We start from the raw sequence: 18,969 nt of genomic DNA on the forward strand, positions 1-18,969 counted from the left end.
GTGTAAATTCTGAGATGCGTTATTTTTTCATGTGAGAAACTCACGGTTTTTAGATCGTTTCCTGTAAGCGTTTGGTGAAGCTTTCACAAAAAGTGTCACGTGAAACACTTACAGCATCTTAGAATTCACATGAAAATTTTTACGAAATCTTGACAAAATGCTTATTAAAGGTGATCTCAGAGCCGTGAATTTCTCACGTGAAAAACTCACCATATCAGAATTCATACCCTAGTTTTAAATGTGTTCAATTCAAAATGGTCCCACTTCCCACTAAGTGTACAGAATTTCACTGAGTGCGATTCTTAGGACACTTTTAATTTCAGAAAAAATTCTGGTGATCTCATTCAGAATCGAACCCAGGACCCTTGCGTCAAAGAGCAAGGGTTTAAAAAATTGAATTAAAAATACCATCCAAAAAGTCTAAGTCACTTCTATTCCTCTTTTAATCAGCAAATGCCACAATATGAATCTTCTGCGGAAGGTTAAAGAGAAGAAAAGGGCAAAAAACAAATTAAAAATCCGCGTGATTGGAAAAAAGTGACAATATCGAATACATAGAATTGCATTGAGAGATATCCTTTAAAAAGTATAGAACATTAATTATACATATTCCAAGTTAAACAGTGTCACTACAATTTCATTAAGCGATAAATCATCTTTTTATCAGTTAATTTATTTTTTTTCTCTTTTTAATAATTAAGTGTTTCGTTTTTGTTTTTTTTTTTTAATTTTTCTTTATTTATTTATAAGAGAGCGTTTTTGTGATCCCTATGCCAGCTTCCATAGTAGATTTGATTTTTTTTTGTTTTAATTTTCAAACGTATCATCTTTATTTTTTTATCTTCTTGTTGGTTTGATTTATGGGCCACACATTTTTTTCTTTATTTTTAATTTTTTTTCTTTATTTACTTTTATATTTAAAATAATTTACGTCATTTTGATACAAACATTTTTTTCTTTGTGCTGTCCTTGGAACTTTGGCAATTTTCATCATGTTTTTTTTTCTTTTTCTTTGCATTATTTTCTTTTACACAAGGTTTTATTTTTTCCGTGATTTAATGTTTTTTTTTATCCTTTTTTAAGAAGTTTTCTTTTTTTTAATTTTATTTTTGCACAAAATAATATGCTGTCAAGTAAAAATTGTTCACATTGACTGGCTCCATATACACAAAAAATTCTACTACATGAATATTCATCTTAATTTTAATATAATTCCTATTGAATAAATCTTGCCCGGAGCCCTTATCCATTCCATTTCAAAGTAAATTTCATCTTTTGAACGATGGAGAGCTCCAGGGACAAGACAAAAAATGCCACTGTGGATATTTTAATCCTTTTCGGAACCAACCCTGTCCACCCCGTCAATCTCAAAAAAGAGTCTTTAGCCAAATGAGGCGACAGTGCTGAAAAGTCATTTGTGTTCCAACCAGTGAAATCATCCTCTTTATTGTTTTAAAAGACTTTTGTCTCCTTCGAGGATCCAATTGAAATATCCTTTGACATTTCATCTATTTCAAGTGCTATCCCCCTTCTAACAGAGACTTCACATTTTATCTACTTCCTCTTCCTTCTTCAATCTACTTCAATCAATTAACTCCTCAAAAACTTCATCACGTGTTTAATTAAGCCAATAAAAATATAGTTTCTAATCGTTTTTATCTCCATCTGCATTCCCTTTTAATCCCTTTCAAAATTACACAAATTTACACAATTAGAAAAATACTAGATTATTTCGAATATTTATGAATTCATTTTTATTTTGAATAACTTCTCATTTTGCTTTCTATTTGACATTGTTAAGTTTGTAAAAAAAAAGGAAATAAAATAGAAATTATGGAATTTTTAGTCTTATCGTTAAAAAAAAATTGAAAAAAAAATTATGAAGAAACTATTTTTCTAAAGAAAAAAAAATCCCTTAGTAAATTTCTTCCTTTTCCTACTTCATTATAATACATTCAATAGATACAAACACTTTCGCAACGATGTACATTTAAATACACCTGTTTTTCTTTGTTTTCTTTAAATTTCCTCTTTTTCTAAATATATTTCAATATTATTTTCTTTTTCATATCATCATATTTTTTAAATGGAAAGAAAAAAAATTAAAAATATTTTCTTTATCATATTAGACAGTGTTCTTTTACGCAGCAACACAGAGATTTTCTTCATCACGTTAAACCCAAAAAAAAAACTCGAATAGTTCAACTTTTTCCCTTAACACTCTTTCTCATGAAAATATAAATATAGGAAAAAAAAGTCTAATGGAAATTAGAGCATATTTTTTTAATAAAAAAAAAGTGAAAAGTCTTCAAAGTCGTAATCACTCGATACGAAAAAATAAATTTTCTATAAAATACATTCTATAATATTTTATGTAAAATAATTAATTAAAAAAAAGAGTGAAGTATCGGATAAAGAAAACTTATCTCTTCTACTACAATGCTATGGATGTTTTTATAAAAAACTAAAAAAAAGAGACGTAAAAAAAACTCTTTACACAAAAAAAAAGTGATTTTTCTCCTATCATACCTCACTCTCTAACCTCCTCCTAACCCTACCTCGTATCTCTCCTTCCTTCCACTTCCTTACAGAACACCATTGCTTGGTGGTCCAATGGGACCCAGTCCCTCAGTATTGGCCGTCAGTGAGCTCCCTACGGCATTTGTTGATTTCATGAAAAACTTCTCCAACTTCGATATTATATGTTTTCCATATGTGTATTTTCTCAGTGAATTCATATGTGGTCGGATCTTATGCATAAGATTCTTTCGCTGCGTCGGTTCAGACACATCAATCATCTTCTGAACCACATAGTTAGCATATTGATCCTTCATCATGGTGTAAAGGGAACTGGAACAAATTCAAAAAGTCAATCACCTACAATATTCATCAAACTTATACCGGCAAATTAATCGATGTTTTGCAAATCCCAGGGAAACCCCCCAATAAAAAACACTCAAATAAATATTTTCTCATCCATTCCTTCCCATAGATAGATAGTTAAAGCTGCCTGCACATTGGATAAATAATATCAAAATGTTTATTGAAGAAAATAATTAAAATAAAATCCAAATGAAATGGAATATTAAAATAAATGGATTAACTTATGACCTCTACACACTGAAGGAATTTATGTCCATATTTGTCAATATTGAAGAAATTTTTAGAGTGCTCTACAAATATTTAAATAATTTACTTGATTATTTTAAATATATACAAAAACTAGAAATAGTGTATTCAAATTCTTCTATTTTGAAGCCACATTTCAATATTATGAATTTTTTTTTGTCAAAAATCCTTCAATTGCTGCTAGAAATTGTGTGAAAAATAATTCTTGAAAAAAGGTTAACCTTTACAAATGTTTATTGTTGAGATTTAAAATAGTTATTATTTTTTCAATTGTGCCCCTATATTCTTAAATCCCGAATAGACCAAAATTCCGAACGCCAAAATACCGAAAAGCCAAGATCCTGAAAGCCAATACCCCTAAAATCAAAATCCCGGAAACGAGAAAATCCCGAAAACCAAATTTTCGAAAAATCACAATCCCGAAGAGTCGAAAATCCCGAAAAGCCTCTATCCCGAAAGCCACAATATCAAAAACCAAAATTCCGAAAAGCCAAAATTCCGAATGGACCAAAATACCGAACGCCAAAATCCCGAAAAACCAAGATCCTGAAAGCCAATGTCCCGAAAGTCAAAATCCCGGAAACGAGAAAATCCCGAAAACCAAATTTTCGAAATATCACTATCCCGAAGAGTCAAAAATCCCGAAAAGCCTCAATCCCGAAAGCCACAATTTCAAAAACCAAAATTCCAAATGGACCAAAATTCCGAACGCCAAAATTCAGAAAAATCAAGATCCTGAAAGCCAAAATCCCAAAAGTCAAAATTCCGGAAACGAGAAAATTCCGAAAACCAAATTTTCGAAAAATAACTATCCCGAAGAGTCAAAAATCCCGAAAAGCCTAAATCCCGAAAGCCACAATCTCAAAAGCCAAAATCCCGAATGAACCAAAATTCCGAATGCCAAAATCCCGAGAAACCAAGATCCTGAAAGCCAATATCCGCAGAGCCAAAATCCAGAAAATCAAAATCTCGGAAACAAGAAAATTCCGAAAACCAAATTCTCGAAAAATCACTATACCGAAGAGTCTAATTCCGAAAAGCCTCAATCCCGAAAGCCACAATCTCAAAAGCCAAAATCCCGAATGCCAAATTCCGAATTCTTAAAAGTGTCATAACTACTCCAACTATTGCACTCGTGCTTGGAAAAAGCAGAGGAAAATTTTGTGTGATCAATCGTCAACATCTAAAACAACGGTGCGTAAATACTTGCTTACTTGATTTTTTCTTAAGTTTTGTCTTATTTCAGGATGGCAGAACGTTTGAAAGTGAGTTCATTTAATTTTCTAAGTTAATTCGGAATTACAACAATTAATTAACAATTTCAGGATTCCGTTCTCAAGCATTTCGATTTGAGAAGAAAAACAACACAACGTGCTCGAACAAAAAACATGAACTTTATGCCAAGATAATCATACGCGTAAAAGAAATTCCAGGAGTGGCGAAGACGAAAAAGATGACCACTGACAGGATGAAAAACTATAATAATTTACTAAAGCAAAAAATAAGTGAAAATTAAAACAAGTCCGTTATTATTCTTTCTTAATCATTTTTGAGCAACTCGTTGGTTTAAAAATTTTCAAACTTCCAACAGTTTCTTTTAGATAACTTTTCTCTAAAAAAAAACCTGAAACGAACAGAGCTCTAAAATCGGTAAGGTTTGAAGGATTCGGGATTTTGTCTTTTGGATTTTAGTTTTCAGGATTTTGGCCGGCACCAAAGAATATTTTTGAGCAACCTTGTGTAAAATTTGAATACTAAAAATGGTAGTTGAGCACTAGTATAATATTATAAGAATTATTTCAAAATTGGTGCATTAAAATTCAAAATCTTAATATTTTTAAGCAATAAAAAGATTAGAAATTATAGAGATTATACTTTTTCTTCTTCAATAAACATTTTTTAAAATATATTTTCTAGCACAAATGCGAAAAATTTTCAATAAACAAAAGACAATTTCAAATACAGTTCACTTTATAAATTGGATAAAGAAATTAACTTGTTGCGCTTGCTGAACTTAATGTTGATATTATTTTATTTCAATATCCCATTTTAATAACGTCCAGAAACCAATTTTTAAACTTCAAATTAAATCTTCGGATGTTTTCGCAAACTCTTCAAAAAATATCGGTTTTGAAAATCCAATGAAATTTTCACAACTTAGACCTATAGGAACGTTAAAAATTACGATTAAAAATATAAGAAATTATTGATAAAATTTATAAATGTATTCTTTGCTCAATTTCTTTTCGTTATTTCAACACGAAAATTTAATTTAAATTGCAAAAATGTATGGGTTTTCCGAGTTTTCCATTGTATTAGTTCCCCAAGTTCCCTGAAAAGTGTAAGGGTATCTTGAGAAATTCAAGGATTCCCTGATAAATTTATGAGTCTCGGGTTTCCTAAAGAGTGTAAGGGTTCCCTGGGATTTATGGATTCTCTGTGAAAAGGTATGGGTTTCCAGGTTTCTTAAAAATTGTATGGGTCCCCCGAGTTCCCTAACAAATGTGTAGGTTCCCTGAAAAATGCATAGTTCCCCGGGTCCTCTGAAAAATATATGTGTCCTCTGTGAGAAAGTATGACTTCCCCGGGTTCCTTGACAAATGTATGGATACCCGGGTTCCTGGACAAAGGTATGGGTTCCCCTGATTCTCTAAAAAACAATGTGTCCCTGAAAAATGCATGGTTTCCCGGCGGGTCCCCTGAAAAATTTATGGGTCCTCTGTGAGAAAGTATGACTTCCCCAGGTTCCTTGACAAATGTATGAATGTCCGGGTTCCTGGACAAATATATGGGTTCCCCGGATTCTCCATAAAACAATGTGTCCCTGAAAAATTCATGGTATCCCGGCGGGTCCCCTGAAAAATTTATGGGCCCTTTGTGAAAATGTATAGGTTCCCCGAGTTCCTTGGCAAAGGTACGGGTTCCTCGGGTTCCTTGACAAATGTACGAGTTCCCTGTACAATTGGCTCTAGTTTCCTGAATTGATTTACCCGTAATCTTGTCCGTAATCACTTTTTTAAAAAGAGATTCAAAATTCAAACATGGTTTCTTAAACTTTCCTGATTTAGAATTTTTATCAAACATTCTTTCTCTGTTCTGTTTCCCAGATTTTTTATTATTTTTGTAAGAAGAATTACGTAAATTAAGTAAATATTTAATTTGAATATTTTTAATCCGATCAGCTGATCGCTATCACTATATTTTCTGAACTCGATTAATAACCCGTTTTAATTATTCCACTGTAAAAATGAACAGTGTATCAATGAACTTGTAAACATGGTAAATTTATGTATACTTAAAAAAAAGTGTTAACCAAGAACCTGTAAATTGCATTACTCAACCACTTCCTCTGTTAAATTCCGTTCAATGAATTGACCAAATGACCAAGATCTGTATACAACACATTATGCGTTTTCAGAAGACAAGAAACCAGGTTCAGATATGTTGATAAAACAAGTCTGCGCTAGACTAATAAAATTACATGTTGTGTGCCTTCTCATTTACATAATGCGACCGTAAACTTGTGCTAGATGCTTAATTACAAACATTTTAATCAAAGGAGAGAATTCACCGCAACGGCTAGTCAATCGTCAGTTGGAACCTGTTTGTTTGCATTTCTTGGGGCTGTGTGCCAATTGATGAGCACACACGTTCTTTTGCTCATTACGCACACCCTCTTCTTCCAACAGGAATTGTTTGTCTTCACTCATCTGGTCCCCTTTAGTCGAACCTGTGTCCACTCAATTTAGGACTCCCTTTCACATTCGCCCATTATGGAAACCCAAGCCAGGAACACACTCCAAAAACTCAAACAGGGACCCTCTTCCCCAGGAACTGCCCTTGTCCACCCTCCTTCCCTTTACAATGACAACAATACTCACCCATCATTGAAGGAGCAAACCTCATCAATTAGATACGCTCTCTCAGCTCTTGTAGCATGTGTAACACATTTCTCCACGACATTTGATGCAAACTTATGCTGCGATAGGACTAAAACTTTTCCCCTAACACTCGCAATAAGAACAGACTTGTCCTCAGGCTTTCCATGTTCTGCAAGAAGGCGACAAAACAACATTTTTTTTTCACATATAAAACACAATTCAATAAAATAATGAGCTTGAAAGTCAAATACATTTCTTTTCCTTTTTTTAGAGAAAAAAAAATACACAAAACAGTGCAAATGTCGAACAGTAGAATATTCCTCACTAATTTCATTTTCCCCATTTTCTTGAGATTTCTATCAGGATTTATTTAAGACTGCAATTAACACTGTAGAGATATTCTAATGATAATAATGTATTATTCAAATATACCCGAGCAAATGGCACAAGATATTCAAGCTTTCTAGTTAAAAAAAAAACACTTGAACCATAACCTTCAGACAAAACACAACTCATGATGATAAAGATCTTTCTAAATGCTGAAATATTAGCACTTTATTTTCTCTTAACACCAATATTTCCTATCCAAGTAGAAGAGTGCCGGAATGACCGGAACTAAATAATACACATACCAAGTTTGAACATATTTTCCACCGAATGCTCTAAATTTATAGAATTAAAATAGTTCAACTGAAGATAAACAAATGGAAATGCTTTTCATTTTTTGCTATCTACGGATTATTATGTCATTTTAAAAAAATTATATAGGGGAAAGTACTCTCCCTTCGAACGTTCATGCCTTCGAATAATGTGAATTTTCTTTTAGTTTTCCCAAGAAAATTACACATTTCTATTAAATATTAGTTGGCTTATCATCAATTGTTGATAATATCGTGATAATTTAGTGTAAATCTATCACGAAAAACAAAAGAAATTCACATTATTCAAAGGCATGAACGTTCGAAGGGAGAGCACTTTCCCCTACACAAGAATATTTAAATATCGAAGAACCTGGGGCAAATTGTAACAAGACGTAATCATCAAAATTCGATTTTGATTAAATTAAGTTATTTTCAACAATTTTGAATTAAGGCCTCTCTACACAAAGGACGAAATTTTCGCAAAAAAAATGTCTTTTGGACGGAATTTTGACATTTCGTCTAAAGGGGTTACTTGAGTCAAGAATACAAAAAAAAAAAGAATATTTTCTCTAATTTTTTTAGCATTATAAGAAAATTATTTAATTAAAGCTCTTAGGCATATAAAATTACAAACTTTAAAGTATATTTTCTAAAATTTGTAAACATAAATTTTAAAAATTCAGCCATTGAAATCTTATTTTTGAAGAAAACATACTTTTCGGTGGACCAGATTTTTCAGACTTAGGGCAAGATGGGGTAATTTGGAATCTTGTCTATTTTGGAATTTTGAAATTTTCTCACTCTTTTAGATGGTCAAAGGCAAAAATAAAACCACGAAGAAGTAGAAAACTTTACATGCGAGAATACTTCCACATTTTGTCATATAAACTGTTAGGAAATCTCACAGTTCCAAATTAGACATGTTTCCAAATTACCCTATCTTACCCTAGTTCATCTGAAAACCAAAAATTTCCTGTTAGCTGATAAATAAAGCTAGTCCTTGAACAAAGAATTTTATATTTACTTGATCACAACTTAGTCTACAAAACAAAACCTCGTGTAAAATACGTCAAAAATAGTATTTTTAGCATTAAATTCTCCCAAAAATTTAAAATTTCATTTTTTTCCAAAATCCTTCGTTCAAGGATTAGTTTAACTCATCAACTAAATGAAAATATTTGATTTTTGGCTTTGAGATGACCAATTCCGTGAAATCTTTTCACCGAAAAGTACGTATATTTTTTTCCGAAAGGTCTACGAAAACCAAGTCCCTGAGACATAATTTTTAAAACTTCTAAATAAAAATTTCAGAAAATATAGTTTAAATGTTGTACTTTTATATGCTAATAAGCTTGAATTAAATAAATTCTTTATTATGATCAAAAGAATATAGAGAAAAATATGCTGTTTTTTGTCTATTTTGACCCACTCACTGTGGTACATTATGAGAAATTTCATGGATTTTACAGAATTTTTGACAAAAAATGGTTTTTTGAAGGAAATTGCATGTAATACAGTAGGTAGAAACGTCAAAATTCTGTCAAATATGATTTTTTTAAAGAAATTTCCTCCGAACGTGTAAGAAGCCTTAATGTGTAGACGATTTTTTCAAACATCAAATTCAGTTCAACGTATTTTGTATCAAAAATTTTTGAAAGAAATTAATTTAATACACATTGGAATAAAATTCAACAAAGTAATTTTTGACAGAATTTTTGAAGGAAACCGTCACAATTCAAGATATTTTTGTCCGCTAGAAAGTGTTAGAAAAAATGTTTGTGTAAATTCCTTTAATTTGAGCAATTTCTAGTGCAAAATCAGAAGAAATGTTCCTTCAAAGCTGGATTGGATTCCGACAAAACCGACATTTCCGGAAAAATACTCTTCTTTTGGATTTTTGGAAACGTATCCAGAAAAATTAGAAAAACCCAATAAATACTGTTCCAAGGGTCCCAAGGAATTTCGACAAAAACTTTTTCACTTTCCGGCGGTGAAACAACAAATTTTTATAAAAATTTCATGAAAGAACCACAAACTTGCGAATGATAACAATCTGTCAAAAATTTTTGAAGAAAAATAAATCCAATATGGAGGCTTTTGTCTTCAAAAAATCTTTCAAAAATCTTTCTTAATGGCTCTTACACATTGGGAACATTTGTCAAAAATTTGGTTTTTGAAGGAAATCGTATGCAGTGCTGGAGGTGGAAAAACATCAAAATTCTATCAAAAATGCATTTTTTCACGAAAATTTCTCCCAATATGTAGAGGCCAAAGTGAAGGTATTTTTCTTCAAAAATTCATTCAATAAATTGAACATATTCTTTCAAAAAATCTTAAAATACTTTTTTATGACACCAGTTCCAACAGCTTAAGTCAGTAAAGAAATATTTTGAATACTGAATTTGACAAGTTGACAATTGAATAGCAATATTATCAATAAAAATATTTTTTTTTAAATAAAATATTGGCTGAGAATGCCACATAAATCTCTCATATTATTTTTCAGTTACATTTGAAAGTGACTCTCTGATAATTAAAACATTTTGGAAAATTAAAAAAAAAAAACATAGAAGGGTAAATGGAAGTAACTGAACATGGGGCAGTTTCGGGCATGCTTAGTTTTCGAAAACACAATCTTTTGGGATAATATATTGTATGCTGTATTTTTTTTTTCAGATAGACAAGATAGGAAACACCAGTTAGACTTAGTTAGCCCTAATATAGGGAAAAGTTCCCAAGCTTCGTAAGATCCCTAACTTCATAATGACTAAATTTTTCCTATGTTACTAAGTAAATATGACTCATCGTTCCCATATTTTAAAAACTAGGGGAAAGTGTCCTGTTTTTAAAATATATTGCGGAGTCACATTTATTCAGAAACATAGGAAATATTTAGTCATTATGAAGCTTTGGGACTGAGGAAAGCATGGGTACTTTCCCCTATACACCGTAAAAAATTTCGGTACATATTTGTTTGTTCCAAAAATTAACTCGTCCACGAACACCATAATTTTTGGCACAATCTTATTCATTTTACGAAACTCAAAAAGATGATCAATAGTAGTAACGAATTTGTTTTAAAACGTAGCTCGTCCACGGACACCAAAGATTTTTGGAATAAATTTGTACCTTCCAAGAGGAACAAAAAGATACCCAATAGTAGTAACGAATTTGTTCCAAAAATAGCTCGTCTAGTATAAAATCGTATCCATCCTCTCACACTCAGTTACCCGACACCAACGAGGCGAGGAGAATGCCAAATCTGTAGTAATTTTCGTGCTACATAGTTTCACTTTTTTAATTCGAGATTCCCTTCCCCCTCCTGCTGCCAGCAATCGCATATGATTTCGTCATGAACGCGTCTGCATAAAACACTTTTAAGTTGATTTTTATTTGATATTCCTTATGAACTTTCGCCACCGAAATTTATCTCGACTGAAGTATAAGCCTTAAATGTAAGACGAAATCTTTTACATGAATTTGTTCCCGACAATGGGAACAAAATATTCTCCGTATGAGTAACAATTTCGTTCCAAAAATTACCTTTTCCACGGACACAGAAAATTTTAGGAACAAATATGTTACAGATGTAGGAATAGTATTGTTATAAAAAAAATGTACCAATTTGTTCCTGACAATGGGAACAAAACAGCCGAGTGCAAAAAATTCTATTCCAACTTTTAGGAACAAATTTATATAAAACGAATTCAACTCAAATTTGTAGACATTTCATCGTATCAAAACAGTTTCAAAAGAAAACTCTAACAAAATTGTAACTATATTTCGTAACGAAACTGTAAAGAAAACTTTTTGGAACAAACAAATATCTTCTCTAGGTACAAATCGATTCCAAAAAAATTTGTTCTAAGGAAAACTTGTTCCAATATTTTGGTAAGTCTCCAAAAGTTTTTACAGTGTACTTTCCCCTATACTTTAAATAACTCTTATAAAACTTCAGCCGCCTAAACTGCCCGTCAAACCCCTATTTATAAATAATGTAAGTACAAAGAGACTGGAAATGTGATTGTTTACCCATTTTTTGGAATGTCATCTTCTAAATTTCAAAACAACTTTACAAAAATAATCTAATAATTATTTTGAACAAAAAATTTATAAAACAAAGTGAAACAAGTTGATAAATTTTTTAAGGTAAAAGCTTTCCATTAAATAAATCAGAGAGGAGTATAAAAGTTATGCAGGTCATAGGTCACTCTTATGCTGACCCACTTTATCGTAAAAGGATTCAGTTGTAGCATTCCTTCAAACTTTTAATAAATAATTTCCTGTGACAAAAGACTTTTCTCTGTGACAAACAATTCATTTTTCCACTGAATATCTGTTTAATATTTTCAAGTGAACCGGAACAATAATTTAAAAAATAAATTAATTAAAAGACATGTTAAAATTTCTTCAGATGTTTGACTGAAGAAAATATTCCAAAAATATTCCCAGTCAAAATTAATTTAAATTCCAATATGATGATGAGTCACTATTTTTAGCGTGACACTGTAACGATTATGAAGACGAGACGACGATGGAGAAAAATAAACCAAACAATAATATATGCTAATTTTCGGAAATATTTTGTTAAAATAAACGACATTAATGAATATTAAAGATATGAAAATTGTGAACAACGTAATAACAATTTTTTTTGTCATATTTATAAATTCAAGAGAGGCTTTTAGAAAACTTTGAATGAAATCATTATTTTTGGTAAAATTATTAAAAAGGAATTAAAGGATAAAAAGAAAAGGACACTCACCCAGAACATGTTGAATGACATAATTTCCGTATTGATCTTCAATTAATTGATTTGTGTGCGTATGCAATTCGGCCAAAATTGGAGCTGTCTGTTCGGCCGTACAGTGCTCCAAGATGCGCTGAATCACACGACATCCATAGGGATGTGTACTCAAGGTATACACTTGTCCAGCAAAAGCATTAATAATGAACTGCAGAGCACTCGGTTCGACACATTCAATACATTTCTGCACCACGTGATTACCATTTTGATCTTTAACACACTTCAGCACATGCCCATCGAGTTCCCGGACAATTTCCTGCTGCTGCTCCGGTGGAATGCTCTCCAGTGCCTTCTGGATCACACGACAGCCATACATTTGAAGTGCCAGTGGCAGAACATGACCTTTGACCTGTTGTGCCAGTGTGGATTTTTGCTCAGGTGTTCCGTACTCAAAGAACTTCTGAATGACATAATTTCCAAAGACATCCGTCATCAGACTGTATGCCGATCCAAGGATCTCCTGGAATACCATTTGTTTCTCAGGAGTTGTGGCACGTTCGAGCTTCTGCTGGATAAATCGCGATCCATGTTGATCCTGTGAAAATTCCACAATATGATTTTCCAAATCGCGCAACACCAAATTCGGGAAACGCTGATTCCGGAAGTCTTCCAGCATGCGCGATCGACCAGGTTGACGGTCCAGCGGAGCCGCAGGATTTCTCACGGTATTGGTCAATTTTGAAAAGATGGAATTATTGGAACCGAAGATGGTATTGGCCGTCGAAAGTCCAACTGGTGCCAGTTGAGTTCGGAATTTTGTCTCTGCCCCAGGAGCTCGATTTGTCACCAAGCCCCCAATTCCCGATGGTGGCGGTGTAATGGGGGCACCATGGGGACTAGCCGAAGCTGCTGTCACAGTTCCAAGGGCTCCATAATTCCCTACTGGCCATTTGGCAGCTGCAGCATTTCTCGCCGCCGTCGACGTAGTGTAGTCCAAGGATGACGGACTAAAGGCTGATGTATTGCGATCAAAGGAATCGCGACGTGCCGACAGAGATGAATTCAAACCTATTTTGCAAAATAACAAAAAAAAATCCCAAATTATCCCAACAGAAATTCCAATAAACACTCAAAGTCAACCACAAAAAAAAAACATTGAAAAATTAAAAATATTCCTCGGACGCAATTTCTCAAGAAAAACCAACCAATATTCAATTGTTCTATCCTCAGTGGATCCCACATCATGAAATTCTCACACAAACTTGCTCAAATGTTTCCCTTCAGAAAGCCCGATAAGAACTGAGAAAAAGGAAAATATTGAGATCATACGAGGATCTATTGACGAATGGGGAAGGGAGAGAAAAAGATGAATTCTTCAGAGAAAAACATTCTACAAAAGAAAAACACAAGCACGCACACACAAATTTGCCACTTTGGACTTTGAACAGCAATGGACTGATTGGGTCATAAAAAGGGGATGGAGAGGGCGAAAAAAGTATTTCAATGCAAAATATGAATCATGATCAAACATGTTCAAAATCGACATCATAAAAATGAGACACAGAGATGCATAGACGACCCCTTGAATAATTCCAAGCAATTTCTTAGAGTGGTCAGTAATTTTCCTAAAAACAATTCAATAATCACAAATGAATTATCATGTTGTCCAACGTATAATACCCAACGCACAATAACTTTTGTTTGTAAATATGTTTTCAATATATTCTATGAGGGAAAACGAGATAACTGGATGTCTGACTCACTCTCATTGAAATGTCAAAAACATGTTTACAAACAAGTCATTGTGCGTTGCATAATGGTCAGCGCACAATAACTTTTGTTTGTAAACATGTTTACAAAATTTTCCAAGAGAATAATGCACAACGCATAATAATTTTTGTTTAGTAAACATGTTTTTGACATTTCAATGAGAGTGACTGAAACATAGATCTAGTCATCTCGCTCATTCTAATGGGAAATTTTGAAAACATGTTTACAAACAAAAGTTATTGTGCGCTGGTCATAATGCCCAGCGCACAATAACTTTTATTTTGTAAACATGTTTTTGACATTTCAATGAGAGCGAATGAAACCGACATCTAGTTATCTTGCTCTCTCTCAGAGGAAATTTTAAAAACATGTTTACAAACAAAAGTTATTGTGCGTTGGGCATAAGCGAGACGACTAGATCTAGATCTCACTCACTCTCATTCAAAAGTCTAAAACATGTTTACTAAACAAAAGTTATTGTGCGTTGATCATAATGCCCAACGCACAATAACTTTTGTTTTGTAAACATGTTTTTGACATTTCTGTGAGAGTGAATGAGATCTAGATCTAGTCATCTCGCTTACTCTAAAGAGAAAATTTTGAAAACATGTTTATAAATAAAATTTATTGTGCGCTGGTCATAATAATGCCCAACACACAATAACTTTTGTTTATAAACATGTTTTCAAAATATCCTATGAGAGTGAATGAAATGTAGATAGTCATCTCGCTCTCTGTAATAGAAAATTTTGAAAACATGTTTGCTAACAAAAGTTATTGTGCGTTGGGCATAATGCGTTGGACAATATGATAATTTATTTGAGATTCTTGCTAATTCCTTCCAAAAATATTTTATGTAAATCTCTGAAAATTAACGGACACTTTTAAAGCAATGCAGCACGATAGTGAACGAGATAACTATATTTCCTATAACAAAGCATTTCCTATCTCTTTCATATCTCTGTCTCTTTAAAAAGTCAAACACAAGTTTCTTTTTGAAAATATACTAACATGGTACTACCCCCACGACCCCCACCCATCTCTTAATTAAACCATTGATAAGTCTTTAGTCAGACTTGACATCTGCTACCTCGGCTATGCCTTTTAGATCAGGAAATTTTCATGAAATCAAAATTGCTGTCCTTTTTGTTCTAATGGCTCCGGCACACCTTTTAGATCAGGAAAATTTCATGAAGTCAAAATTCGACTCCCTTTCTTTCTCACATGTTTTGCATATGACTATCTCATTCTCTCGTACTCTTCTTCTTCTTTTAAACATCACACCAAATTCAATTTAGCTCAATCGAATTTGAAGAGCAAAAGAATGAGATAGACATTGCAAAATGTGTGAGAAAGAAAAGGATGCGAATTTTGACTTCACGAAATTTTCCTGATCTAAAAGGTGTGCCAGAGCCATAAGAATCTAAAACGTGTAGCATATATCTATCTCACTCCTTTGAATTTATCTTCTTCTTCTTATCGTGAGCATCATAATAAACTCAATTTGGATTTGTGTGCGAAATGCGAAATAATAATAGTGCTGGCACAACATTCCGTAGATGAACTAAGCTTTCCCGAAAGGAAAGTTCCAAAAATGCATTGTTATTTTTTTTCTCATCAATAACATAAACAGGGCTGGGATTGGAAATCCCTTACTACCCCATGGAATCAAGTGCAATAAAGCTCACTGGATGCAATTCGAATTCGAACACCTTCAATGCCAGAAAAATGCCTAGTGACCTGAAAGGAATTCGAATCCGGGAAACTTGCATCTTATACGGGTTTCAGATCTAAGGCATAGCCATATGGGCCATATGGCTTAACTGCTATAATTTCTTATCAGTCAAGATTTCTTGGAAAAATTTTACTTAAAATTGATTGCTCTAGTCTGAAGACGGCTTTAGAAAAAGTGCTCTACCACTTGACCCTTTGAATGCCCTGCATAATAATTTGGTTTTATCTAATTTCACAAAGATGTTACTTTTTGACTGATAGTAAATTAAAGATCTAAGTAACTCAGAAATAGTGACTGGTGAGAACAGGGCGAACAGGAGGGCCTTTTTCCTTTCTTTTAATTTTTATTTGGTACAACATTTCAGGTCAACGATGTCCCCGTCATCAGGTTTACAAAACATTTTGAACAATCTTGGTTACACCAATCCGTTTCGTGGATCGGATAAAGGGTAGATAGTATTCTTAAAACATTGTAGCGAATAAAAATTAAAAGAACAACGAAGGGTCTTATTCGGCTCTCACCAGCTAGTGCACTCCATCAGACCGTACATTAATCAAATACTTAGAAATATTCGAGGTAAATCTGTAAATTGACAAAGTATGAAGCTTTCGGACTATTTTAATCGTTTGTAATTTGACTTCATTAAAAATAAAAGTTTGTTATTCTCTAAACTTTATAGCTAAAAGTTTACAGCTCAATTTGTGAAATGGCTTTGTCTGAAAAATTGTCATTCAAAAATCCTACAAAATCACTTTGATCATAGTTTTGTTGTCAAATTTTACTTAAAAAAAAATATCATTAGAACGATCGAGAATTGTACTGTAAGTACAGTCTGTTAAGTGAAAGCGTGATCGGCATAAATTGGCAGTTGTCTTCAAATATCGTACTCCTTTTTTTTTTGTAAATCGATAGATGACATCCTTGTCTTGGACGCTTTGTCGTAAAATATTAAGTTGACATCGAATTCGAACCTCAGAAATATGTTATCAGCCATGAGTTCATTAAAGTCGATCTTCTAAAAGGATCTTTTTCTTGATTTTGACCTCAAAAGGTCAAAAATTCCACATGGAATGGCCGCTAAATACACAGGAAACTTAAAATGATTCCTTCCTTGATGAGGCAAAGTGACGCAGGGGAAGATGGGGTAGTTTCGCCCATGCATTACTTTCGAAAGTACACATTTTTCAGAGAATAAAATAAATATCTAGGAATTGTACTGCGCATTAGCTGATTTTTAGATAGAAAATACTCAAGAGAAACTAATGTAAGATACATAGTTTAAATATATTTCATTTTTCTTTGACTATTAAGTTTTGGAAAAAAAAATAAGGCTGCGCGAAACTGCCCCAGATGCATATCTTAATAAAAATGTCAAGACATGTATTAGGTACATGGCTCAGAGAAAAAGAGTGTACATTTTTAAGGATCTTACAGGATGAATTCGTCTCATTTCAAAGACCTGACGGATAAATGTTGTAAATTTATGGAACATATCCTCAGACAGGCGAAGCCATTATCGATAAGTGTGACGACTGATCTCCTTATTAGTCGTTAAACGTCTTCATGACATCATCACTTCTTTTCGATCTGACTGTCGATTCTGAGAAATTTAGACGATAACTATACTTTTGTAACTAATTTAGATATTTATTGAGTTCAAATTTAGAGTCGAGAGTATCGAAAAGTTATCAACCCTCCCCCCTGATTTTTTTCAAGCCATTAAGCCGGTCATGCTCTTACTTAACAGACTGTAACTTTTCTTGCAATAGCTCTTCCTTTTACTCTTTTACTCCATATAAATTGAATCAGAGTCTGAACTAGTGCAATGAATTCGCATGAAAATTTCCTCGAAGTGCAATTTTTAATCAAAAATTGTTCTGAAAATTTCTAATTAGATTTAAAGGAATTACCAACAAACTTGGAAATTGGAATTTTTCTACTACGATTTGAATCATGTTATGTGGAATTAACAAAACTTCATTTTATTTTTAACAAACTCTTATAGAAATAGTGAAAATATTTGTTGCCTCTAACAAAGGTGAATTTTATAAAAATGTATTAGAGTCATATAACCAGGGGGGTGACATTAGCTCTGAAAAATGCGACCGGTTTAGTGTAAATTTCTCCCCGTTTTCGTACACTTTTCACGATATATCTCCAAAACTACGCAGGATGCCAATTTGGGGTTTTTGGTTGCCAATTCAATATTAAATTAGTTTTTATTTTGTATTTGTATTTTTTACTAATTCATTTTACAATGAAACAAAACAGCTAATAAAATCGAAAGTTTTTTCGGCACGTTAGAAACATATGGTAAACACGAAAAATGTCATGCCCCTACATATAACGAATTTTCGTAGTTATTTTGGGTTCTAGATAATATTCTGGGCAGTGCTTCCGGTACACCTTTTAAATCTGGAAAATTTCATGAATTCAAAATTCACATCCTTTACCTTTTCAGAAGACGTTTTGTATATATCCATCTCACTATTTGGCACTCAAATTCATTTGAGCTAAAGTGAACTTGTTGTGACGTACAAAAGAAGAAGAAGAGTACGAAAGACCAGGATAGATAGATTTAAAACGTTTGGGACAGAAAAGGATGTGAATTTTGATTTCATGAAGTCTTACTGATCTAAAAGGTGGAAAAGATGTGTCATTTGACTTACATTGCAAAGGAAATGTTGTAATTTTTGCTTTCCAAGAACTTGAACATAAGATTTTCGAAAATTTTCTAAAAACAATGAACAATAATATCTGAAACATTTTTGGAACAAGAAAAAAAAAGATTTAAAAACTGATTTATAAATAAATTTCGATACTAAGTCAATACAATGAGACTCTTCCAATGGATTTAGAAGTGAAAATTTTCGAATATCTTATGTATTGTGAAAAGATGACAAACAGTAGATCAAATAGCAAAAAATCAATTCAAACATTCACTTTTCGTGTCTTCAAAGAATTTCCCATATATATTTCATTTCTCACATTATTCCAAATCACACACATTCACCTCCCGAATGGAGTAAACAATAAAATAAACAGAACACGTTATACCGTTCATTC

General features: G+C 32.7%; 1 protein-coding gene across 7 annotated transcripts in view; it reads right to left on the bottom strand.

Moving 5' to 3' along the window:
* Positions 1-708: 708 nt before the first annotated feature.
* The window catches only part of LOC129797905 (maternal protein pumilio), a 280,842-nt gene continuing 262,581 nt past the window's right edge, over positions 709-18,969 (bottom strand). For all 7 annotated transcript variants that reach the window (XM_055840778.1, XM_055840779.1, XM_055840777.1 and 4 more), the window contains 3 exons: positions 12,417-13,466; positions 7,011-7,179; positions 709-2,850 (listed from right to left, as the gene is read on the bottom strand). In XM_055840778.1, the coding sequence (XP_055696753.1) occupies positions 2,586-2,850; positions 7,011-7,179; positions 12,417-13,466 (1,484 nt within the window). In that variant the 3' untranslated portion in view covers positions 709-2,585. The remainder of the gene's footprint in view (positions 2,851-7,010; positions 7,180-12,416; positions 13,467-18,969) is intronic.

This window comes from Phlebotomus papatasi, chromosome 1, assembly GCF_024763615.1.
Source record: "Phlebotomus papatasi isolate M1 chromosome 1, Ppap_2.1, whole genome shotgun sequence".
Lineage (NCBI taxonomy): Eukaryota > Metazoa > Arthropoda > Insecta > Diptera > Psychodidae > Phlebotomus > Phlebotomus papatasi.